Source organism: Taurulus bubalis, assembly GCF_910589615.1.
Source record: "Taurulus bubalis genome assembly, chromosome: 18".
NCBI lineage: Eukaryota > Metazoa > Chordata > Actinopteri > Perciformes > Cottidae > Taurulus > Taurulus bubalis.
This window is the reverse complement of record NC_136606.1, coordinates 6,870,942-6,897,085: the sequence shown is the minus strand read 5'-3', so window position 1 is coordinate 6,897,085 and position 26,144 is coordinate 6,870,942. Positions and strand designations below refer to the sequence as shown.

Sequence of the window (26,144 nt, the reverse complement as noted above, 5' to 3'; positions counted from 1 at the left end):
ATATAAATGGTCAAAGAAATGTGGCTTTCTTTAGACCAAATGATTAATAAAAATACCAGATTACTCCATAATTAAAATAAATGTTAGTTGGAGCCCTACACCTTATGACTCAGACTACCATTGAACAAACCTTTGAACTGCACAAAGAGGAACAAAAAGGCCTCCACTCGTCTGCACGACTCTAAATGAAAAACCCTGAAGAAAGCTCTAAACATTTAAAAATTCACTCTTAATCTTGGGAACATTAGATAAATTAATCTTAACTCAAGTTCCTCTTACAAGCTTTTTCTGCACCCGTTTTATTTTTTATTTTAATTTCAGTGCAGAACTTTAAAAAAAAAAAAAAAAAATGCAATTCTGGACGATGATAGTATCGGAGCTGAAGCAGCTCTACTGTTCAGACGTGCGCTTGAGTCTCACCCCCAGTCAAGCCCCCTTTACTGTGTGGACTGTGAGAGAGCGGGCTGGGTGGGTCAGACAGGGTGCGTTTGTGTCCAGGAGGTGGGGGCGGAGGTCTCTTCTTGGACAGGGTGGAGCTGCCTCCCGGTGTGAGTGTAGAGGGAGGGCCAGATGGGGGAGGAGCTGGAGGAGCGATACATAAAACACATGAGGTGATGCGGCCCCCCAAAACGTCATTCTGTTAGCCCCCCAAAAACCCAGAGAGAGGATAATGAAGCATGGACAGGAGAGGAGGAGCAAGTTGAACAACATACCGGAACAAATACACAACGGAAAGGTCTAAATACTGAAACAGGGCCACTGTGATTTGGGTTGCGGGGACTTTTTTCGGTGTCTCTGCTCTTTGAATTTGTTCATGAATAGGCCTGTTTGTGTCTAATGGGACCCCGAAGCACCAATCGTTCCCTAAAATATAGAGAAATGTAGGGTGAAAGCAGCGAATAGAGAGCTCAGCCAGAGAGGAATCAGCTGTGGTTAAAGCGTTACAGCTCGAGGATGGTGGGACTTGATTCCAGCGAGACAAAAATCCATGTAGGCGAGAAATAATCAGCTGGAGAATCAGCTGGCCTACATGGTCCCATTGTTTTAAATAAACACCACCACCCTGCGAATCTGAGCTGTAAAGGAGGAAACAACTGAGGGATAGGTGTGTACTGTATGGGGCACACAGCCGAGTAAAGGGGAGAACGTAAAACCAGGATATTCACTGATGTATGGTCGAGTGCCAGCCAGTGTGGCGTAGTGCGAATGAGAGCCGAGGAATGCCAAGTGTGGAGCTGAAAGAATAGAGAAAGAAAAAAGAGAAAGAAAAGAGAGCGAGATGAGGAGTGTGGGAGAGAATCTACAGTATGGCAGTCTTAAAAAGAGCTGCTCCCACACACTGTAAAATAACAAGATGAAATCCTATCAGTGGAGAACAAAAAATAGAAGGAAAGAAAAAGAGGAAAAATGGCGCGAGCTCTTCAGCACCCGCTGGGAGAGCTCGGCATCTGAAGAGTTAGCATGTTATGCTAGATGTATATCTGTCACTTAGCCTCTTATTCAGGCTTTTCATCTTATTTTTAAATAAATCAAACTTGTTCCCAGTGTTATTTTTTTAAACACGTAAGGTTTAAACTCTTATTTCTGAGATCATTCCCGAATATTAGCAGACCTCTTTCATGTCACGGAAATAAAAATGGTTTCTTCTACGCGGTTCTTCAAATGATTAGTCTATTAGCATTTTGTCAAGTATAAAGCTAGCGCGTGCGTAAACAAGACCATTTTACAGGGTTGTCGTTTTAGAGCGATTCAGCCAAAAACATGAACAGCTGCAGAAAGAGTCAGTGTTAATCAGCGAGATAAAAATCTGCCAGCGACAGTCGTCATTTCAGCCAACGAAGCCAACGGCTGCCAGCTCGAAATGAGGAGCCAACTTTTAATCTGCCGCGTTGTTGTCATCATTAGCTGCTCTGTGCGTGGGAACAGAAAGCTTGACAGGCGTAGCGACAGTAACTCAGGGTTCAATTGAAACAACTGGAAAACAGGTGAAATTTAAAAACTCTTGTTTGAAGAAAAACAAGATTTAAAAGCTCAATAATGGAATAAAATGACTTGTTGAGATGGATGTTTTCGCAGTGTCAGCTTTTTTAATGTCTTGACCTTGTGTGCTAAAACTGTGAGGGTTGGTGCGTTAAAACCCCTCCACAGAAGAAGTGTTATCTTTAATTCTAATACTGCAGAGACAGCACCGCCCACAGTGCACCCTGGGTAGAGTGTGTGGAGGATAATGATGAAGTGTGCATCTCGCTTCACTCTCACGGGCCTGACTAACCATCGACACCCTTCCCTCCCCTGCGGCCATGTTTACTGTGTAAGCAATCTTAACGACACCTGTATCCCGCCCTCTGATTCGCGTGTTGACAAATTGCATTCCGCTGCAGGGTGTGTGTGTGTGTGTTTGTGTGTGTGAACTGACTGACAGTGCAAAGAAGAACAAAGTGATTACGACGCATTCATCTGCAGCTAATGTAACCCTGAATATAATCAAACGCTAACTGACACAGTAAAGTACACTTTCAAACACCAATCTTCCCTTCGACAGCATTTGCGTCACATTTTCAGAACATGATCTCCTGAATTTACCGACTGTCATGGATATAAACTTAGACAATGATTAAAACTGCAAATGTTGTCGGTATGCGGTTCCTAAAGCACTTGGAGCGGGCCAGTCTGACCTTTGCCCTGGTTCCTCGGTGGCAGCGGCGGCCCGTCGGCCACAGGGGAGGAGGTGAGGTCGGTGGAGGCGCTGTACATCTGGTTGGTGAAGGCGCTGTAGGACAGACGCTGCTGCTTGTCCCGCTGGCTGATGAAGCCCGGCAGGGAGAGCTTGTCGTGGGGAGAGAGGCTGGAGGAGTGGCAGAAGCTCTGAGGCCTCGGGGAGCGGTCCTTCTTGATGGGACTGGGCTGCAGAGGGACACGAGACAGCTGAGACAGAGCCGGCACCGTTTAGGAATGAGTCGCTGCTCTTTGATTCTGCAGAGCTGACGTCATCACCTGACATGCAGGTGCTTTGAGGGAACAGTTTGACATTTTAGTCAAGGAGATCCATACAATTTCAAACAAGTTATGTCTAATCATCAAATCTGTTTACTGGCAAGTGTTTATTCTTTAGTCAGCCACCTAATTTACTACTTCAGGCTCTATTTTCAAGGCCGGGGTGCACAATGCTGTATTGATGCTGTTGTAAGTACAATAAATTGGTATGTCTGCCTCAACCAAGAATTTCTGTCACTATGTGTATATAACAATTTGGCTGAACATCAATATCGATGTTTTTGTTACTGTTTTAATTGCGTTCAGTTTGAGCAAAATTGTGAAAATAGATAAATAATTTCAGCTTTACTGGAAGCATCTTAATATGCCATCTTACTTTGGCCAGTTGCTATAATATATTTGATCATTTAAATGAAAAAAAAGATGCTTTAAAGTGAATAATAAGAAATAAGACAAAGAAAAGACATTACAGAAAGGAGTGGCCAAATTCTACAGTCAACCTACAGACATCAAACCCATCAACTACAGCAACATGATAATGGGGAGGATACTGAAAATGGCTGTTTTTTTAATTTAATTCATCCCCTAAAATAGATTTAAACTGTAGGTACATTTATAGCAGCTGTTTTTAAAGTGTTATAGAGTCAAACCACTGAGCTCGAGAGCAACACTACCTCAGACTGACTCAAAAGCAGTTTTTATTATTAGATTCAACCGCCCGGTGTGGCGGCGTGATGAGAACCTGATTGAATTCAAGCTCATCCAACTGAATGTGATGCTCTGTCCGAACCTTATCGTCCAGGTCGTCGTCGCTCTCGTCCATCTCCTCCAGTCTGAGGCTCCACTCGTACTCCACATGAATGTGGGGGTTGAACTTCCCCTCTGCAGCCTGCACCAGCTGACACACACACACACACACACACACACACACACACACACACAAACACACACGTTGCACACATGAAAATAGATACTATTCTAAACCATTTTCAAAAAAAATGGAAATCAGCAACAAGATAAAAGGTGACATTAAATTGTCTGCCAATATAAAAATATACAAACAGACACAGAACATAGTGTAAAAGGGTCTTTTCTGGGTATGATTAATTAACCAGAAATACAACAAGGAGACAGTATCACTCATGTGTTAAATTTGCTAATACATTTATTAGAGGTTGTACACTGCATAAAAAAAACAGCTATTTTTATCTACACGGTCATACTAGCGTTAATAACGACCATACATCAACAATTATTTCCACTCTGCTGTCCCTGTGCCTTGAGGCTGCATCCAAACCTTTGACTGCCATCTAGTGTTCTGAATAATCTGCTGAATAACATGTTCAATCAACCGCAACCATCTTTTCTCTGCAACCTTTTGTTTTATTTCTCCGTATTTCTCTCGATTCTGTATTTATTTATTCTGAGAGAGCATTGAAATCCACCGTGGTGTCCAAAAACCCACCAGCTGGCCGGTCCTGTACTTACTGCCTCCTCACACTGAGTGTTCCTCAGTCGCCTGGCAACATCCAGCGCCGTCTCTCCATTCTGATTGGCTGAAGGGAGAGGACGGACGATCAACAGTTAGTCTGGATACGTGCGTGAGGACGACATTAATGTGAGGATGTGACTCACTGATATCGGTGGCCGGCTTGCCCCTCAGGAGTAACTTCAGGCACTCGGGCTTCTCGTACATGCTGCAGTAATGAAGGGCCGTGTTCCCCCACTCTGTCTGCTTATCCAGGTTACCGCTGGGAGAACACACACACACACACACACACACACACACACACACACACACACACACACAGACACAGACACACACACAGACACACAGACACACAGACACAAACACACAGACACAGACACAAACACACACACACAGTCAGTCAGGACACAGGTTACAAGCCTGAGAGTGTTTTCCAGTTTTGCAGCTTCAGGACAGTGTGTTATTACCCAGGATTTTGTAATTTAGCATGAGAGGAAGCAGGATTTTATTTTTTCCTTTATAGTCTGCTGTTTGTGAAAACACTATCTCCACACATTTCAGGAACCATGATTGGTTAGGAAAAAGGTGTAAAAAAAAAAAGTAAACCCGAGTGAGAATGAGAAATGTATTGAATAAATACCCCATTTTCTTGGAATTAAGTGTGAAAGCACAGGATGGTTAAATATACAATTTAAGGTCATTCAGACAACGATTTATGTTGTTTAAGAATCTTTTTTTTGTATTATTTAAGTTTGATATGAATTCTTGAGGGATTGTGATAGATTAAACATTCTGTGTTTGGTTTAATGTTTGTTCAAGGGAGACTATTTAGTTTCTCTTCTTGTGCTTGTTGTTTTTATGTGGATAAGTGTGTGGACTCCAGGACGAATAGACAATATTAGTGCTAATGGGGATAATAAAGGATAGAAATGTGAGCAAATAAAATCATTCATAAAGCAACACGAGACTGTCATGCTGTAATTGTAAAAGCCGTGCAAAACCAGCTTCATGCTCCGCTGTTACAGCAGGTAAATAATCCCTTTTAGATCTCTTGTAGCTCTCAGAAAGGGCGAGAGAATTATCTTAAATAATGAGGGCCGAGCATGACGCCGTATGAGCGGAGCTATTAATTAATAAGAGGGTTCCTCTTCTTGTGTGTGCAGTTGGAGCAGTGGTGGGTAAACAATTGAAAAGAGAGGAATAAATTAAGGCAGGGAACAAGTGCTTGACCCATTTCTGTTTGCCTTGTGGGAATCTGAGCTGAGCAGCGCTAAGCTTTCCTCTGCACTTCCACTGCGTTTATTACAGACTGAGGCAGAGAACAAGAAAGACTCACAGCAGACAGACGGATCACATTCGATGCTACGTGTTTGCACAAAACTGTTGTTTACTACATCATTTAGTCTCTAAACCACTGATGTGTTTAAAGACATTTTGGAGGCTATGTAACTTGCATGAAAACACAAAAAAAAAAAACGGCAATTCTATTCTCAATGAAAAATAGTCTTAAAAATGTACCTGTTCTGCACAAGGAAGTCCACTAAGTGCAGAGAGGTCTGGTCAGCAGTCCGTACAGAGTAGTGCAGTGCCGTCTCTCCGGATTCCTGCAGGGGGCCATCAAACACAGCACAGACACGGTGAGACAATCTTGGGCAGCATCCATTCTGTATTCTCTCCCTCTCTGTGACTCTTTCAGCATTTAAACAAGCTGCAGTAAACAAAATGGCTCCTAAAACATTATTTCAGCTGGCATGAAGCTGAGATTTGCACATTGTTTGCGAGTTATCCTGCAATAATCATCATAGTCACTGTAAATTAAAACTAAACTAAATGTAATTTAGATGCAGCATCAAAGAGGGAGATGAAAGACTAAACATGGAGGAGTAAGGCATACATGTGCTGTATATTTGGTGGCGTCTATATGGTAGAGTAAGGGCTGTATGTAGCCGTGCAGGGAGGGGGGATGAGGCTGTGCTGTCAGCAGCCATTCAGATGTACTGACAACAGCAGATCAGATTTCGGTGAGTCAGACTTCATAGCGCAGACAGCAGCAGCTCCCTCTGTCAACAAACAATATCCTCTTTTATTCTGCTGCTGCAATGTACACTTAATTTTTCATTACCACAACCATGTCTGTGTTATAAAACCTTGACCCATTTATGTCAGATTAAGTCTGATCACCCGTGTTGTTTACGGCACAGCATCCCCACCATCCACCGCTTGTTATTTAACTTTCAGCCGTGCCTGAAGCGGCAGTGCAAAAGGCGAGGAGACAAAGAGGCTGAATCACGGAAAAACAGAGACATGAATTATGTCGCCGCAGATGTAATCTGAGCGAGTGTGAGCTCAAAAGGAGATGGAGGTTGCTGGATATCACCACCTGCTGGCGAATTTATCTAGATGACTGTAAATCTTCCAACTGTTACACCTATTTCTACCGGCCAAACAATTCACCAACTGGTAGAAATGCGTCAGAGTTGTTTGTCCTGCTGGCAGTGAACCTCACGTGAGGATGAACCACCGCAGAAACATGAGTAGAGCCCTGAGAGACACATTTCTGGGGTTTGTAGTCTCATATGAGCTCGAAATAAACATTTGACCATGTATGAGGAGGTTGACATGTGGCAAAGGTTCCAGGCAACCTTCTAAACGATATGTCAATGTCACGTGATATGCATCTTAGCCAAATGAGCAACCAAATTGTGTTAGAAATAAGCTATTTTAAAAAGGGAAAATAGTGAAAAATAAGCAGCACAATTACCCAAACAGTCTAAAACCTGAAAATATTCATAGACAGCTATGACAATCAGAAAACATCCATATTTGAGAAGCTGGAAGCATGTTTGCTGACTAGTTACAATGAGCCACATCCTCACTCTCAACCTTTCTTATTATTTAGTCTATTCCGCAACTTTGCGGTTTTGGTTCACTCATTTTCAGCCGCAGCAGGCAGCTATTGGAGGAAACACTCTACTGTACACTTCCTGCTTAGCACCAAACAGCAGAGAGGCACAGTTAGCGACTAGCAGAAGAAGTAGAAGCAGAAGTTGATCGCGACCAAAACCAAGCAACTAAAAGTGAATACTGGACTTACAATCTTCAGGGGACCAGACACATAACTCTAAATAGATGCTATTGTTGCTCTGCAACAGTTTGATGTGTAAATAAATCACTATTTTATAACAAGTTTGCCATACAAACATAAAATGAATATGTCAATATCGTGTTCACAACTTGTTTCTGCTGCCCCCAAATGGCCAAAACAGTTACTGCAAGTAACTTCTTGAGCAAAGACATACAATCTTGTTGATAAATAAAACAATTATACCTGATAATGACCATGACCAGATATCACTCGACGTAAGTGAGTAAATATGTGTGAGTTTTTATATTTAGGGGATATTTGATTGAGGACTTACCGGTCCGACCTCTGGGAGCGGCTCCATCAGTTCAACCCCCTCTGCATAGACCTGGATGAGGGACAGCAGATCCCTGGACTGAACCGCCTCAAACAGGTCGATCATTTTAGCCGACGCGGACGTGCACGTCTTCCTAGCATACTTGTGGTCCACATACTTAACGTTGATGAACTCCTTCCTCACAGTCCTGTGGCGGAGAAAAGGAATTCAGCTGTTTGCATTATTCACCAAATCTTGTTTTCGGGCAGCTTACATGTACTTACATGTCGCTGGATGGAGTGGGCTTTGGTGAAGGGGTGGTGAGGTTTCCCTCCATGATCTCATTGAAACTACTGTTGCCTACGTTCTTGGCCAGCTGGTGGAGAACGAAGACAAAGTCTGCATTAGATCACATTAACAGCATTCGGATGTTCGCAGAGACAGATGAGTCCATCGTTCTGTTAGTCTGCATCTCTGCAGCTTTAGGGATCATATTCTCTCTCCAGCATTTCCACGACTCTTTCATTATTTTTAATATTTCACTCGAGATAAAAATAGAAAAGGGCGTGAACCGCGGCCTCAAAAGGCTATTTATTCACTTGGTAGATCTTTTCTCTGACTCACCAAGAGTTCTGAAGTTCCTAGCTTGTCGAGCTCCATGGACTGGATGCGGGAGATGTGGACTCCCATCTCCCGGTGGATGCCAGAGCACTCGATGCAGGTCAGGATCCCCAGGTTGGTGGACAGCCACTTGGGATCTAAAGACACAGACAATATGAGACAATGTGAGCTGATGCTCTTTATAATCTACAGTATATATAGTCAGCGTGATCACAAGTGGATGGACAGATGGTGCAAGAACAGTAAAACTTGTATAAGTTGGAGATATGCCTCAGATTTAAGCCGAAAGGGAATATCAAATAACAGATTTTGATTTAAGTAGCGCCAGGGAACACTGAAAGCTCCACATTGCAGAAAGAAGTGCCAGAAATCATGCATTTAAATGTCAGTAAAATTTAACTCAAAGTCCAGCCTGGAATATCAGACACATCTCCACCGTCATCGATCAACTAAATGCCCGACAATTGTATTTTAAGATGTTTTTTTAGCAGTAAAATCCATCTTTCCCTTATATGTTTTGTGTGTCTGCGCTGGTCCTCTAAGGCTGCTGTCAGTTGAGAAATTGGTTTCTCAGCGTCCCTACATTTGATTTATTCCTGTATGATTGTAAAACTGGGGGAGAAAAAATGTTGAGCCTTGACAGAAGCTATTAATCTTACTTGAAAACCACCGACAGCATTGTTGAAAGCTTTCTGTACATTTAGCGCTATAAAACCTTTATACCTGTGCTGTGACCGTCTTAACGGGATGCAACACTTTCTAAATTTAGATCGTTTTCTGTGGGAATAAAGTAAAAAAAACTGCATACATTTTTTATTGCACCCACCAAAACTCTGACGTAATCCTGTGTTATGACAACATCTTTTTAGCTTTTTATCATTAATTTTAGCTGAAGAGATGGGTGTATTTTTACACATTAACCTTGCTTTTAAAATATCTTTAAATTAAATCACATGTATTGATTCATTTATACATCAACCATAGACCTTTCAGACCACTAGACAGTCATAGGCACAAACAGTGACTTTATGTGACATCATACTGCAGGAGGCAGGTTCAGCCCATTGCGCAACCTACTGCCAAGCGAACGGCAGGGGCACGCCATGATGCAGCGCCCTCTAAACCGCCGTCACGTTCTGATGCAATCTGGGAGATTTAAGCGAGCTTTAAAAGCTTTGTTGGTTTGCGAGCTCGCTGATGCTGTGAGGCCGGGGATGCTGTTCTGTCTGGATCTGACAAATGAACACCGGGCGGACGACGCGTCGGAGGCAGCTCGAAAAACGAATGAGTCAAGCACTGAAACAAAGGCGAGAGGCCAGCCGGCCCGCACACACACACGTTCACAACATAATGAAGAGACGCAGGCCGGCGTCACAGAGGTCACAGAGTGCAACGTTAGGCACAATGAGCTGATGCACGGTGACCTCTAGAGCTGATTAATGCTAAACCTGCAAAGCTGCGTCGTATACGGGGAGATCCTGGGAGAGAATCAAATGAGATGGAGTCCTCTTTCTAGTGGGACCAGAGGGAACAATGATGTGACCTTTGAAAGTCATTACGACGACCCTTCAACCGCTAAGTAACAGTAATTCTATAGGTTGAGGAAGGGAAACCATGTCAGGGCATTTCATCAAGAAAAACAGGAATCAAACAGGAAACAGGGCTTAAACCCCACATCTGGAACATGTGTTACACTGAGACCATGTACGTGAATGGATGAAGCAACAAGAGCACATAAGACATGACAAATGACCTCCCCGCTCTCTCAGACTGCAGAGGTCGACGGAGCGTGTGTGTGACTTATGTAAGAACGTGATGTAATGATGTTGTTTCTCAAAGCGTACAAATGTTGTTGTTCTTTTAACCCTCAGAGCATAAAGTCCTCCCGTCAGTGGTTCGGTGAGCTGCTGTGTGTGCTGACAGAGGAGAGTGTGTGTGTACGTGTGTATACGTGTGTGTGTGCTAAGTGTCAGAGGGCCTGAATGTCTCCGCCACTTTTGAATGCTGAGTCCTTGCTTCCTAATGTGGGGGAGGATCAGGATCGGGTTGTGTCCTGAATGCTAACAACGCTTGTGCGTGCACATTCACACACACACACACACACATTTGTTTAAGGCTGCAGGAGGATTTATAGCTTGTTCCGTTCACATCGAACTGAAGGGCATCTAGTTCGAGGCAGCTGTGACATTGCAAAGAAATCAGGATCGGTGCGCGGCTTTAAATAAAACATTTGCCCACCGTGAAATAAAACCGAAAATGCTGAAGTAAGGGGATTCGCCTTCTCTTTTACCAAGGAGAGGGTTGACGAAGCACAAAACAGGAAGAGGATGTATAAACGTGGAGCCTCTCTGGACACACAAACAGCAGCAGTACACACCTGAGGCTCCGCAGTCGCAGCAGACTTCGTTGCCCGGCATGCGCAGCACGTCTTCTATGATGGCTTTAGTCAGGTCCTCTAAACCGTCCTCGCCGCCGCCGCTCTGCTCGCCACGAAACGCCATGTTCAAGGCCTCCTCCTTGCTGTTGGTCAGCACCGAGATCCAGCTGCACAATCACATCATTACTGGTGTTAGATGTACAAAAAAAATATGTTTTTTTATCTGTAATGCATTCTTTAGAGCAGTCGCAGAGTTATTTCACCAAGAGATAAAAGCGCCACTAGGCTAACATGAAAGGTCTGCAGCTGCAACTGCCCAAATATAATGAATATTTTCTCAAGTCAGATGATCTAATCTAAGTTTATGAAATGGTAAAAATAGTCGGGACAATTTGTTAAAGCAAAACAGTCCAAGACCCAAAGATATTCACTTTACAACGATATAAAACAGAGAAAAAACAAAAATCCTCACAATTGAGAAGCTGCTACTTTCTCTAGAAATTAAAATAAATAGCTAAAAATGTAAATTATAGTAAAAAACTAAACAAAAAAGATGTTTGAAAAACATATTTCTATAACTACTGATGATAATAATTACTTCAACTCTTACTTATGGTTCTTTTTAAAATTAAGTATCTGAAAACTTCCTCATTTTGGATTAATTTCCTCAACACATTATTTGTGGTATCCTATTTATTTTCATAGTTATCCTGTTTTCTTCTGCATTATGTTTTGATGCTTCTAATGGTTTTATGTGAAGCACTTTGAATCACCTTGTTGTTGAAATGAGCTATACCAATAAACTGTTTAAGCACACACACACACACACACACACACACACACACACACACACACACACACACACACACACACACACACACACACACACACACACCTCATTAAGAATCACACAGATAGGAAGCAATGAAGCTCCCTTTCAAACTTGGCTTCCTGCAGCTCTCTACAACCCACAATCTGCTCCTGCAGTTTAACCAATGAACTGGCCCTCACGCACACACATGCATGCTTGCACACACACCTACACACACACCGACACACACACTGGGCTTTATGAGGCTGACGTCAGCACTTCCTGTGTCATTGTCACTCAACCCTGTCTGCAAAGGCAGAGGCCAGACTGGGCACATGAACCGATGTGTTAGCTTGTCTCTTTTTCTGTATGTGTGAAAAAAACAAGATATTTCCATCCACAGATGCGTAGGTGTACACAGATGCTGAGCCAAAGCATTTGTGTGTTTACTTATATTATGCATAACATGCTCCTAGCCTAATTGAGGGGGAGCGTGATCGCACAAAGCAGGAGCCCTATGGAATACTAAATATTTCATGGAAAATCCCATGAAGCTGCTGCAGTTGGAAGTGCGTGACCGAAGCGGCAGTGAGGAGCAGCAGGCTGGATCCCAAAGGACGGCGAGGACATGGAGACACACCGTGTTCAAACACAGCAGAGAGAGAACACGCAAGACCCAGAACAGAGCCACAACTCAACGTGTGTTTCAAGAGAGTTTTTAGCTCCAGAAAGCTCAAGAAGACTCCGTATGATCGCCTTTGTCTTGATATGATTCACTGTGTTTCTGACCATTTAAATGCCTCACAATTCTTGTGAATTTAATTAAGCACAAACATAACCTTGAAATGCAGTATTAGCTTGATATTTTAATTAGCATTACTGAAAAAAAGCTGTTTTCAGTGACAATAGATGCAGCAGTATGAAGTAACTCATTATGAATAATACTTCCTTAAAGTCGATTACACCCGATATATTCTTTCAACAATGGGAAGATAAGCCAGAAATATGATAATGTTCCATTTCCACTTCTTCCTTGTCAAAACCTGCCGCCTCCATTACCCACAATGCCACTGAACCGCATACAGTGCAGTTGAAGACTGAACACAGAGGAGGCAATGCTTCAACCCAAAATGTATGTAATTTTCAATTGTGTAGTCTTCAGGCAATATAATTAGAGGAAACAACGCGAGTCGTTGACATCTTTCCAGACAAACTTTTACAAAAATGATTTCAACGGCTTGTCTCTTAGTCCAATCGAAAGAGAACTCAGAAGTTATGATTATACTTCAAGAATAACTTGGTTTTTAGATGAAATAACGTTGTTTACTTTGATGTAAAACCAAGTCAGACGTGTGTGTTTGTTCGATAAAAATGAAAAGGCTACATGAAACTTAACGGTGCTGTCTGATAAACAATACAATATTTGTTGCATTACCACAATTCTAGTAATATGTGTCTGTGCATGTGTGTGTCCACCTACTGACATGCATGTGTGTGACAGCGGGGAGACAACAGCATGAGGTTAAAACGACTTGAATTACTGCAAAACCTCAAATCCCACTCACTCTCACAGTCTCTCTGTAACTTCCTTTCTTTAAGAGCAGACAAGGAACCAACCCCTCAACACTCTCTCACACACACACACACACACACACACACACACACACACACACACACACACACACACACACACACACACACACACTTCTTTAGCATTGTCACTCTGAAGGACTCACATGACAAACTCCTGTTCATCTTCAGCTTGGAAATGATATGTCCGGTTATCTGTTGAATGCAGAAACAATGACGTTCGTTAAGCAAATTTCTTATCTTGCATTTCACAACACCAGAAGCGACAGACAGCGAGCAGTAAATTATTCAAATACATCACTCGTCTGTGTGGCACCTGTTGGACATGCCGTCTAATAATAGCTACGCTTCCACAGACTTGTTTTCCTTGATGCTTAGAAAAAGCAGGAATTCCTCAACTGTCTCCCACTAACGTGCAGATGACTAAACTATTCTGGCATCCAGTGAAACTCACGGGAAATGAGATCAAAGCACTTCCTGTCCTCAGAGCTGGGCTTGACCTGGCAGGTGAGCAGGTTGAGTTTGACCGGCTGCCTGTTGGACTGCGGAGAAAAAACACAAAAAAACACATTGAGGGTCACACGGACCAGGCAGGAAATATGCAATAACAAAAAAACGTATATTATATATGTAGAATATGTATATTATATTGTAGAATATTTTGTTGCTTCGATGAATTAAATGTTAGAACTTGCGAAGACGATGTTTTCAAATATTTTGGATTTGTCCAACTAATCGTGCAAAACCCACAGATATTACAATAATAATTTAAAAAAGAAAGAATCACAATTCTTGTGAATTTAATTAAGCACAAACATAACCTTGAAACACAGGTATAAGCTTGATATTTTAATTAGCATTACCCAAAATAAGTTGTTTTCAGTGACAACAGATGCAGCAGTATGAAGTAACTCATTATGAATAATACTTCTTTAAAGTCGCTTACACCTGATATATTCTTTCAACAATGGTATTGTATTCTTTCAACAAAGGTTATATGTGCTTAGTTAAATTCACAAGAATTGTGATTCTTTCTTTTTAAAATAATAAATCATTTTAAGAAGCTGGAACCACCAAATATTTGGCATTTTTTTCAGCTACATGGTCCAAATGCCCAACTATGAAATGTACAAAAATATAAAAACAGAAAAGCAGAAAAGTCTCATATTTAGGAAGTTTGAACCGACAACGTTTATGTGTCATAAAGGATTAGCATGCTCAAGAAATTCACAAAACAACTGTAGATTTTTGTGTCAACTTGTGTATCTATTATTCAGCACTGTTGCTGCAATCCAACAGTAGCAATAGCTACCTCATGAATCGTATTATTCACATAATTAAAGCCACAGAGTTGAGTCACACAGAAACGTGATGAACTCTCTTGTCCCCATTCAGAAGGTGGACCGTGCTGGCTGGGCTGTGTACTGTAGTAATGGGCCCAGTTGGCACACTGGTACACTGAGCATTGTCTCCTCCCAGTGCCGGGGCGGCGGAGGAGGAGGCGGGGCCAGGACACGTGCTAATGAAATGCTAACAGGCTGTGAATGAGCCGTGGAGCTCGGCTGGCCCGCTGGCATCCCGCCATCTCAACTAGAGTCACCTAGAGTTCAGCTGCCACCAGAGCTGGAGAAAACAAGAACTGAGAAACGATCATAAGCGCTCGTATAACTAGGAAGAGCAGACGGAAATGGTCAATATTAAGCTCCTCCGTCGCTCAGCAGAACAAAGGGAAACCTTTCATATTATATCGGAGACAAACACTTCCCCTGAGCGTCGCAGACACAAAGGATGCACACCCGAACGCGATGAAAACATGTGACATAAAAACATCATTAATATGCACCCAGCTCATCTTCCCCGCCATGTTACATCCAGCGACTTCCCCGGGTTTACCATCTCCACCAGCTCATTGACGTTTCTCAACTCAAAATTACGGTCCCGGATCTTAAATGTTAACATCAACATGAGGAGCAAGCAGGGAGCAGACGGTGCCAAAAATATAAACTGACGTCACTCACTTGAGATGAAAAGACTGATTTGATAAAGATTGATGTGGCTAAATACTAAATCTTGGAGTTCGTCCCAAAAGACGTAAAACCGGCCTTTCATTCAACATATAGATTTTCCATCGATAGCTCGAACTGGGAACAACAAACTGTGTTTTCATAGATACATTTCACTGTAGATTATAGTTTGAAAATGTCTGTGAATTTAGAGTTTGACTTACAGGACACATTATGAAAAAATGCAGCGAACTAGTGAACTTTATTCATTAAACTGGGAGCAATTTAATCTGACAAAGATCTTCTTCACGATGACAAACTAAAAACCCATATAGGGAAGGTTCATATGAGTCAGACCCAGCAATGAGTAGAGATTAATCCTATGAGGTCAGATAGATTTAAGTGTTTTTTAAACCACAACTGATTATTGTTGGCCTACAGTTAATTACATTTCTAGTACCATTGCTGGTTATCAATCAAGGTGACCCTTTTTATCGGCGTCTGACGAAACCCCTGCAACTGCTCGGCTTGGTGCTAAACCCAAATACATTTTTTAGATTCCTCTCGTCCACACTGGAAAGAAAGCGGCACACAGCAGCTCCTGCAGCAGAGAGGAGACGACCCTGCAGACGTGCCAGCGTCTACAGTACGCTCACTCGCTACGAGATGAGTCACCGAGGCGCAGCAGGCGGAGGGGGGATGGGGGGGTGGAGGAGGGGCGATGGGGAGTGAGGAGGGGGCAGGGTTGCCATGACAACCCATCTATGTCAATTCCACTCTGCCAGCCTCCAGACTGAGAAAGCCCAACACAACCTCCCCGCATGATGTTCTCCCTTTGATCCGCACAGTCAGTGTGTGGGTGTGTGAGTGCATGTGTGTGTGTGAGTACATGTGTGTGTGTGTGTGTGTTGAACTCACTGTGGCATGAGAGATGGTGAGCATGCCCCCCTTCACTGAGCACTGCCTCCTCTGCCACACCTTCCTCAGCCTGTGAAGTGAGGGAGGGACATTAGGAAAGGACTTGTCATGTCTTTCTTTTCTGTGCCCACTGTAAATTTGAATGCAACATGAATGGCGCTCGACAGCGTAATTTTGCATGCGTTTTAAATGGCCATGTCTGCAGCTTACCCATCACTCTTCTTCAGCAGGTAGCCTTTCTTCTCACAGCCAAACTCCTTGTTCCCCTGCAGCTGGTGCATGCTGTAGCCGCCCTGCTTACTCTGCGAGTCCTGTGCGAATCCACACAATACCAATGTTTACCACACGGGGTGTACTGAGAAGCTGCCGAAGGGCATGCAACGCAGACACAAACACAAACACAAACGCACTACAAACTCGTCTTCAACATCAAAGTACAGGGTCTCTTCTGAAAACCACAGTGCTACCAGGACAATTAAATATATAAAGGGCATGCTCTGAAGCCTCTAAAGGGCCAAACCACTCGACTGTCAAGCAGAACAGATTGATGCCAGCATGCTCAACATGCACCAACTTACTCTTCTAGACTTGAATCCAGATAAGCAGAAGGCAGAAGAGGGGAGATAGAGGAGAGAGGTGTGAAAGATCAGGTGCAGGCGGTGGGTGTGAAGAAAAGTGTCCCGCCGACCCAAACAACAATCTCACGTGTTCAACGCTCTAAATGCCGTGCTTACCGTAGGTGCTATTAACAAGAGAAGCTACAGGAAGTGTAAATGAAATATGAAAGACTGTAAAGATTGTGTCATGCAGAAAAGTGAATGTGTGAAAACACCCGTACAGACACAGCAGACCACGTTTATAAGTAAATCCGGGGTGGGCAGTGTTTCAAGCCATGTGGCGTTAAATCGGGCAGTGAGTGGCTCTCCACTGAGCAGCCAGTGAGGCACAACACTGGTCACCAGCAAAGCCTACCACACACTGGCTACCAGCATGGTACAGCACTGGGCACTCGCTCTGCGCTGCAGGAGACAAGCTCAAAATCATCGCTTTCTAACAACATATCTGCGTGGAACCTGCCGTCGTGTTTGGTTCCTGTATGTCTGGGTTTTGGACTGGGCCTTGTTCAGAATTACACCTGCTACGCGTTTAAATTTGGCCGGGTGTCTCTGAATGTGACCCGCCTACCTCCTTCTGGTCCAGCTGGAGGGAGGACTTGATCAGATCCCGCAGGGCAGTCAGCTGCTTCTTCTCCTCATCCTGAGTTTGTTTGATCTGAGGAGAACAAATACTTTACCAGCTGCGTTTGTGTTTGTTGCACTCATAAAAATGCCTCCTGTCAAGACTGATATAAACTCCTCCATTACAAAATACATTTGCAGACTTTACAAATATACTTTATATTCTGAAAATCAAAATCTCTCACTCTCACTGCGCCTTTTCCCCAGGCATTAACAAACATCACACACAAAAAAACGCAAAGAGCGACGGTCACACAGAAGATCCACAAACTGTTCCTTTAACTCCCAAGTGTCAGGTTGTGTGAGAGTGTGAGGATCTTCTGTCTGACTTCCAGGCGTTACCATCTTTGGATATGTGAGTTTTTTATAGTTTCCAGGAGATTCTGAATCAGATGTGCTACTTTCCCTCTTATAATAGCTGCAGGAATATTCAATGCTGATAAAACTGCTGCTTCTAGGGAAAGCAGTGCAGTGCTGTAAATAAGAAATGTTGGTGAGCAGTCGGTGACAGCTCATCTTTTTCAAAAGTTTGACTGTGCTGAGTTTGCTATTCTGAGCACAACGTAACTTTCTATTTCCCAAAAAGTTATTATGAAGCACTGTCAACATGACACTTTAATCTAGTAATGTATTTTATGGCTCATACAAATGTTTTTATTGGGATCAGAAAGTGTGCATCGTCATTCTCGACCTTGAAAACAGTCGTTTGAACTCGGGGGGGGGGGGGGGGGGGGGGGGGGGGGGGTTTGAATTTAGAGAGAATAAAAAGCTAAACACAGACAAAGTGTGTGAACATAAACACAGATCAGCTGTCAAAATGAAGATGCGCGTATTTACATTGTAAAGATCAGCTGCGAGCTTCTCGATGTACTGCTTCAGCTTATCGGCGGTCTTCAAGCCATCTTGGAAGAAACTGGAGAACAGAAAGGTGCAACACACGTGAATCTCATTGACATTATCATGCATTGGAATACATATAAGAGACAAAGTGGTCAATTTTTGGGGGAATTACTACTTGGCAAATGTCAGGCGTGCTGCTTTTGGCCACTGTGAAGGTCAGGCCCGAGAGGAGATTGGTGCAGTTTATGTTTAATGTATAGCTCGGCTCCTTCTGGCGCCTTTGGCTCTTAGCACAGAAATCGCAGCTGGCCGTGTCCACTGCAGATTTGCAGAGGTGCTTAGCACATCCTGGAATCCATCACCGATCTGTCGGCGTTACACACCTCCATGCAGCGCTGCAGCCGCAAATCACCGCTAATGACCTCTTTCTCTCCGCCGCACGTCCACCTCTCCTTTCCTCTGCTCATTACTTTCTCTGACACATCTCTCTCCTCTGCTTGTTTTCTTTTAATATGTGCATCGAGGATCTCGCATCTCTCCTCCCACTCCGTCCAGCTCTCCACGAGTACTGACGGCCTTGCAGAACGTATAGTTTGTTGATGCTGCAGGTATAGACTGGATTCAGCCATGTTGACCCTCTACTCATTTCTACTACTTTCTACTTTGAAGATTTTTTTTAAAAAGCTGTCGGGATCTTGAAATGACATACTAACATACTAACAACTAAAGGTTGTTCACACTGAAGTAAACTCGAGCAATACTTCTTCTCTGCAACACATCCCGATGTTACCGGTCCAAGGTAATATTTAATGAAAATTGTTTCTCACAAAAGTAAATATTTTCAGGCAAATTAAAATAATTACATATTTGAAATGTGTTTTCTACAGGACATTATAGCATTTATCCAAATAACTGTACTTATAGATCTGATTTTTATTGTCTACCTCCCAGTCCGCCTTTGACAGTCTGAGGAGCCGCAATGCATTTTGGGGCGGTTAAATATGTCCAGTAAACTCATGTCTAATACTGAAAGATTCTTGCTAATTCGGTCGTTTCTACATACTACGTTATTACATTAATCCACGTACTATGCAGTCGGAACACTACACACTCATACGTAATTATTCGTATGAATAATACGCCATTTTGAACAGACCCAATGTTGCTATTGCAAGAGTCCATGTTTCCCCGGGCCTGGCCGACAAATACCCAAATATCCCGGTAATTGCTGTGCTTAAATTTACTGAACGAAGTGGTGGTTCAGATGGTACAAATTAGAATATGTTCTTCTTTCTTGCTGCGAGCAGTCCCACTCGTCCCTCAGCTCCCCATCGATTGCTTTTATGCTTCTAAACCATTTCCACTGCGGCTTTTCGATCCATCAGCGCCCCGGGTTGAACAGATTAAAAGGGGGAAGTACATTGTTTTGTCCCGGTGTTATGACAGGACCTAGCAACAGCGAGAGAGCGTTTGTCATTCTGTCGCAGAACGTCGTGAGCTGCGGTTCTGGCACGGAGAGCGCGCCCACTTATTTACCCGGCAAACCCCACAGCTGTCAGAACACATCTGTATGATGACCTGTGCATATTTATGAGGCCTATATTTACACGACTGTGCACCCTCAAGATCTGTGAATCATACAGGGGGTAAAAAAAAAAAAAATGGAGGGAGATGCAACCATTTTCTTTGCAGTGTTTGGAAATACATTTCTAATTGGGTGTGATGCACACAACAGGGGAGCGTCACACGTTGGGGTTCAGGGGGATTAAAGGGGTACTTACTTGCACTGAGCGTGGTAATACTTAATCAGGTTCTGGAGGAGGTCCACTCCTTTCTTGGTCTTGATCTCATTTACTTTGATCAGGTACTGCAAAGCAAAGAGAGGTGCAGAGTTCAGCTCAAAGTTGAAAGTCAGGGTGTGTTGAAAGGATTTTTGGGGTGTTTAATGAGGAATAATGTGGCAGAGCTGATACACAGTGAATAAATACATCAGCTTTGCAGTAGACACTTAGTATGAACACTTTGCCTTATGATAATCACATCTGAATGCTTTATGAAGGCTTTGATACACGAGCCAAGGCTGCCTTGACACTGTGGGAGTGGGGACCAGGCTGGTAAACACACTTGCAGAACAAGAGAATACCATCCAGTGTGCCTTGATCTAAATAAAGTTCCAACAGGATGATGAGAAATATTTCACATTAGCATCATAAAAAGAGCGAGACTAGCCTCCAGAGGAGGTGCTTTGTAGAGTGCATGCTCAGTCTGGGTTGTCTGGGGAGTCAAAACAAACGAGGATTCTTCAGACAGGGCTCCCACCAAACAAACGAATAAAAGATAATCTTAATCTAAAAATAATCCCACAGCATACCAATCCACAGAGATTTACAAAAACACACAGCTAAATACCACTTTCAGCTCCACACATGAATTTAATCTGTGACACAAAAGCTCTCCGAAGCTTCCGACGCCAACATACAGTTTCAATTTGCTCTTTATATCACGTGCGCGGATGCATGCGTGTTAGCATACGCATGAGCGCATGTGCATGTGCATGCATGTGTGTGTATGCACGCATGTGCTGTCCCTTTGTCTCTGGCTGACGGAGCCTGTTGGATGGGAGATTATCCACATTTTGTCTGAGCCCCAGTGTGGGTTCAGTGTTTTGGAGAGCGCTGCCGCATGAGCGTGTTTGCACTCTTTTGTGTGAACGAGCGGCACTGCTGCCGTGTCCGTACGGGACATCATGCGGCCTGCTGAGCCCGGCCTTTCCACACTCCTTCACTGGCGGCGCGGGGGATGAAAAGGGTGAGAGAGTGATCCCGTCATATGGTGGTTGAGTAACATGGAGCGAGAGGGAGAGAGCGTGAGAGCGTGAAAGCGAGAGAGTGCACGCACAGAGAGAAATGAGGTTAAGTGGGATGAACAGATTGTACCACTGACTGCAGCAACTGTCCCACACAACAGCAGCAGAATCAGCAGCAGCGCTGGTATTTCCAACCACGATGACTGCTGATTTAGGAAATCTCTGATGTTTGTGATTAGTCAAGCTCCTCTTTGTATTTTATACTACCTTTAGAAGTATGGGTTTAAGATTTACAGATAAATCACATAACTTTGTGGATTACAAAACCCAAAACTAGGTCAGATTAAAAAAAAGCTTCAAATATAAAAGGAGATATTCAATGTGCAATATGGATAAAAACAGTATATGCAGTTTTTACATTGCAGTGTCAATACAGTTCATCTTGTAAAGATGTAAACAGATGTTTTGTATATTTATTAAGTGAGAAATAGTGAAAAATGCCTGTCGCAATTTCTTGGTTGTCTTAACATAACAAGCTGGGACCAGAGAATGTTTGGCATTGTTGACTAAACAAATGACTCAAAATGGTTAGTCTATTTTCTGGGAAATGAAATGTGTAACTGCTTCTGTATAAAATAATTAGCGTTGCACTGATATCGGTTCGATACTGACTCAAATAGCTGGATTAGATTTCTGTGGGCAGATGTATTGAACTCAACTCTATGTATATATGTTACACATTAAGGAATTTAATATTCCTTTTTAGTTTTGTCCAATTTGTTGCTGCATTAAAGAGGTTAACACTTGATTTGTAATTCTTGTTAATTTTGAGGATTTTTTTTTATCAAGTTACTGATGTACAAAGTATATTTTAATGATAAAGCCAAGGTATCCGTATCAGGACCCCAAAACATTTGATCGGTGACCTAATCAGACAGAAGTGAAGGTTTTTGGCGACCCAGCTAATTAAATCCCTAAGAATTCAAGGAACATTGTCACATCGAAAAATCTTAAGCGAACAAACTCTGATCTGAATTGGTTCGACAGCAATGACTATAAATACAGCATTAGCTGGTGAGATATCTGGCTTTCTAAACTCATTCTTTTTGGCCTGAACACAGAACTCCACTTGGCCTGAAACTATCACATTATATATGTACAGAAACAAACCAATTATGCTCTTATAATAGAGCCCTTTAATGCTTTTTTAGGGCGACTTCTTCAAACCTCAGAGTCATCTAACTACCGTTTACAGTGAGGCTGGTTCAGTAACAAGCGCCCGACACCACAAAAGACCTTTTGTTTGACGTTTTCTACCCGGCAACAACCAACAGGCACTATTCAGAGAACTCGTGCAACGCTGTGAGGACACAGCAAATGTCATACTGCCAGTCAGAGCACAAACATACAAAACTCTGCAAAAGATGAGAAATTTTAAAAAATCAAATTATGACTTGAGGCAGCAAATGCAAGAGGAAGCCAGAGCTAATATTACGTGGGAGCTACAACTCGTTTTTTTTTTTGGCATCCGGCATCAACTGGAGGCGGGCTGCAACAATGGATAATACAGACTGTTGAGTCGATCTTATGAAATCCTGACAAGATAAAAAGTTTAGCTTCACACTTTATTGCTTAAAAAAGAGAAATTTACTTAAATTATTTCATTTCGGCCATGTTCAAAAAACAACAATGGACCAGGAGGTGTTTTAAACGGAGCGGTGCCGGAGGGTTGAAGGGGGAGAGACGCGAGGCAAAGATACTAAGCAAGGTCAAATGGGGCAGGTGCATGCTGGTGTTACTGCAGTGTAACACGATACACATGTTTTTAGACTCAGTGGGACGAACATCAAAACTAAACACAATCATAGAAAGAGACGCTCCTAATAACAAAATTAAATGTATCTTCAGTATCAAAGTATCCATCCCGGTTTAAGAAGCAAACAGGAACCGCTAATTTGGTCATTCTGAATGGTGTCAATTTGCCAAAATGTAAACAAATACTGCTTAAAAATACAGGAAGTTGTATTTATCTTTGGCTATATCAAATACAAGTGAATTGTAATAGAAGTGCTTGCTTCTCCAACACACTGACAAACTGGTTTGAACACAACAACTTAGCGCTTGGCCTTTCTAGGAAGGTTAAAAAATAATTTAGAGATGAGGGCTTCATACTGGATGCCAGTAGATTCACACTGACTATTCAGATTAATTTTGGCGGATTTTCTTTGAATCCACGCCACTGACATTCCCATGAACCTAAGCTTGTGTTTTGAGCTCGTATTCAAATGTTAGCAACGCTAGAAGGCTAAACCAAAGTCTTTCTTTCTATTCTTATCTGCTCCCCCTCGTCCCATGTTTCGCACTTTCTGGAAAGCATTACATGTACGTAACCCTAATCAAACACCAGGTCTGCGGCAGAATAAGAAGTGTGAACACAGGTGGAAAATGTGGGCAAGGGAACACCTCTGAGTCACTGTGAGACGAGGGCGGATCGGCATTGCAGGGCACAAAAGGACTGCAGCGAGTTCTGTACTGAATAATTCACACAACCAACAGCAGTGCAACAGCCATTGGTCCATTATGTAATTTTAGTAAAAAAATCCTTGCAGGATAAAACAGTGAACAAGGCGTAGGCGTCACCGCCCACCATTAGAGAGGCTTTCTGGCAGAGCAGAGTGAGCTCTAACAGTTTGTTCTGGTTCTCTTGGGCACATGAAGACCTCACGTTTGTTTTACACTTTATTCTTTAATATTAGTCTTTGAGCGTTAATACCAAAGATAACTCAAACACTGTCACAGTTGCTCAAATATCTGACTGATACACATTAAGTGTTCTGGGATGTTTTGTGTGTATTTTTTAAATCATATCTACTGAAAAAACAGTCTCAGTCTAGCGAGGCCGACAAGCTGTACATACCTTGTTCATGAATTAATGTATTTTTTTTGGAGGCTGCTGTAATCCCAACATGTGACGCTGCACAAGTTTGAAAGATATGCTGCGAATTATTTAAATCATCCGAGAGGAAAAAGTAATCTCTAGCTTTAAATTCAGCTGGTGAAGAAGACTTTACATACATTCACGTATAGGATTTTAATAAGTGGGTGTTCAAACCAAAAATAGAGCCTGCGTTGGTGGGTTTGTGTCGCTATGGGTGTCCATAAGAAATGAAATGAAATACGATCCAGGAAGGTTGGCTCTGGGTGACGGACCCATGAGTTTGAAGGCTTAAATGCTAAAACCATGCATGAAATGACAGCATTTCACACATCTGGATTATCATTAAGAAAATATATCTAACATCGCCATCTTCTACCATCTAATCACTTTTACAAATGCCAGAGAAATTGGAAAAAAGAAAAGTAAAGCCAGCATGTACGGTATTCCTTGCAAGACAATATTATGTTGCAGCAAAATTGGAGCAAGGTTCAAATGTCTTGTTGGACCATGCTGCATTTTTTTTCTTCTGTCATTGGAATGAATGTGTTGTTTGACGCACTGCAGATGTAGACAACCTAACAGAGCATAAATGTGAAGGTAATTTTGTGATTTACAATGAGACAGCAGCATAAAAAAGGATATTTGAGGAGATTTAACCTCTGACCTGCCCGTTAAAAGGGCCCGGCCAATTGCCGGGCCTCTCTGATGCTTGATTACTGCTGAGGAGGCAACCAAAAATGTCCTAAACTGGTAGCTTCATTTTACAACCCACCTCGCACATCTGGAGCTGAAAGAGACGCCTCTCCTTCTCCATCTCCTCTGCAATTTCCGCCCCGGTGATCTCAGTGCGGATCATGCCGTGTTGCTTGGCATGCTCTCGCTTCTCCTTCTCGATCTTCGTACTGACACAGAGAAGAGGACAGTCACTAGTCTGATTTTACATCATGCATGCAGGTTTGTTGTTCTGCAGTGTGTGCAAAATCTTCTGGAGGGCATAAAAACTATTGCGTTATCAACAGCGTTTGATCCATTATGCAGTACTCTGTGATGAGCTGGATGGTGCATATGTGTTGGGTTAGAACAGTACACTTAAATGATCCACTTACAACTTGGCCTCGTAGTCTTTCCATGCTTTGTCGAAGGGCTTCTTTATGTCCTGCAGAAACACACGGGGGGACAAGCATCAGCAAACTACAAAGGGGTCACAGCGGGGACGGAGTTATTTGCAGAGTTGGATCGCTACCAGAGTTCCAACAAATGCCTCGCTCCACAATTTATGCCCTGGACGGCCAGCGAGCGACCACGCCTCTTCTTGGACCTCGCAACATAAACGGTTCATGACCCGGTTATCCGCCACTCGCCTCAAGCGCGACACAAAGGCAGTGTTTACTTCTGCGAGATTTACAGCTTGAGCTTTTAAACAGAGTCTCTCCGGTCTCTTCTCGCTTACGCTCAACATACAGAGGTTAATAGAGAGATGTGCTGAGGAGGCATCTATTTTCCCCTGTCCCGCTGGTGAGCTGGTAAGATGGGGGTGCGCCGGCGTCGAGAGAGAGAGAAAAATGTAAGGGAAAGAAACTGTTTTACAGTAAATCTTACCCCTTTCACGCCTTTCAAATCGCCCTTCAGCAGCGAGTCCAGGGTGAAGATCACATTGTGGCTGAGGCTCTGGAGCTGCAAGAGGACACACAGAGAACACAGGGGTTTATAATGGAGCTGCTGTCATGAGAAAACATGGCTAATGTTTCATAACACAGTGCAGAGGCTGATTCTATAAAATGAGGATCAACTGAGCTTATAAAGTATCGTCTGTGTAGCTGAAGCTTGATGAAAAACACATGAGGGATCTACATTGTTGCACTGGGTGACATGTTCCTGCACTATGATGAACACGGGTAATGGAGTTTAAGTCATTTCCACATGCGCCGTCCTGCTGCCCTAAACACTCGCTACGGCACCAAACGTGTATTTATTAGCAGCTAGAAATAGTCCCCAATAAATACATTGTTGTTTGAGTGATAATGAAAACAAACAAAAAATCTAAATATATAGTAGTGACCCATTTTTAAAGCTACTACGGGGAACTTTTGTTGCGTTGATTTTGGCGGTCCCTGTGGCTAA

The 26,144-nt window shown here is 42.9% G+C and overlaps 1 protein-coding gene across 6 annotated transcripts in view; it reads right to left on the bottom strand.

Annotated features, from left to right (window-relative positions):
• asap1b (ArfGAP with SH3 domain, ankyrin repeat and PH domain 1b) overlaps positions 1 to 26,144 on the bottom strand; it is a gene marked incomplete at its 5' end in the record, with an annotated part of 51,224 nt that overhangs the window by 3,850 nt on the left and 21,230 nt on the right. For 2 of the 6 annotated variants that reach the window (XM_079234077.1, XM_079234076.1), the window contains 20 exons: positions 451 to 582; positions 2,676 to 2,904; positions 3,785 to 3,892; positions 4,483 to 4,550; positions 4,630 to 4,745; positions 6,002 to 6,087; positions 7,903 to 8,089; positions 8,166 to 8,257; positions 8,506 to 8,639; positions 10,880 to 11,046; positions 13,427 to 13,475; positions 13,735 to 13,822; positions 16,202 to 16,271; positions 16,412 to 16,512; positions 17,387 to 17,473; positions 18,277 to 18,352; positions 20,061 to 20,146; positions 24,796 to 24,925; positions 25,130 to 25,179; positions 25,623 to 25,697. In XM_079234077.1, the coding sequence (XP_079090203.1) occupies positions 451 to 582; positions 2,676 to 2,904; positions 3,785 to 3,892; positions 4,483 to 4,550; positions 4,630 to 4,745; positions 6,002 to 6,087; positions 7,903 to 8,089; positions 8,166 to 8,257; positions 8,506 to 8,639; positions 10,880 to 11,046; positions 13,427 to 13,475; positions 13,735 to 13,822; positions 16,202 to 16,271; positions 16,412 to 16,512; positions 17,387 to 17,473; positions 18,277 to 18,352; positions 20,061 to 20,146; positions 24,796 to 24,925; positions 25,130 to 25,179; positions 25,623 to 25,697 (2,131 nt within the window). Of the gene's footprint in view, positions 1 to 402; positions 583 to 1,166; positions 1,236 to 2,675; positions 2,905 to 3,784; positions 3,893 to 4,482; positions 4,551 to 4,629; positions 4,746 to 6,001; positions 6,088 to 7,902; positions 8,090 to 8,165; positions 8,258 to 8,505; positions 8,640 to 10,879; positions 11,047 to 13,426; positions 13,476 to 13,734; positions 13,823 to 16,201; positions 16,272 to 16,411; positions 16,513 to 17,386; positions 17,474 to 18,276; positions 18,353 to 20,060; positions 20,147 to 24,795; positions 24,926 to 25,129; positions 25,180 to 25,622; positions 25,698 to 26,144 lie in introns of all 6 variants that reach the window. The other 4 variants (XM_079234073.1, XM_079234072.1, XM_079234074.1 and 1 more) reach the window with 4 other exon arrangements.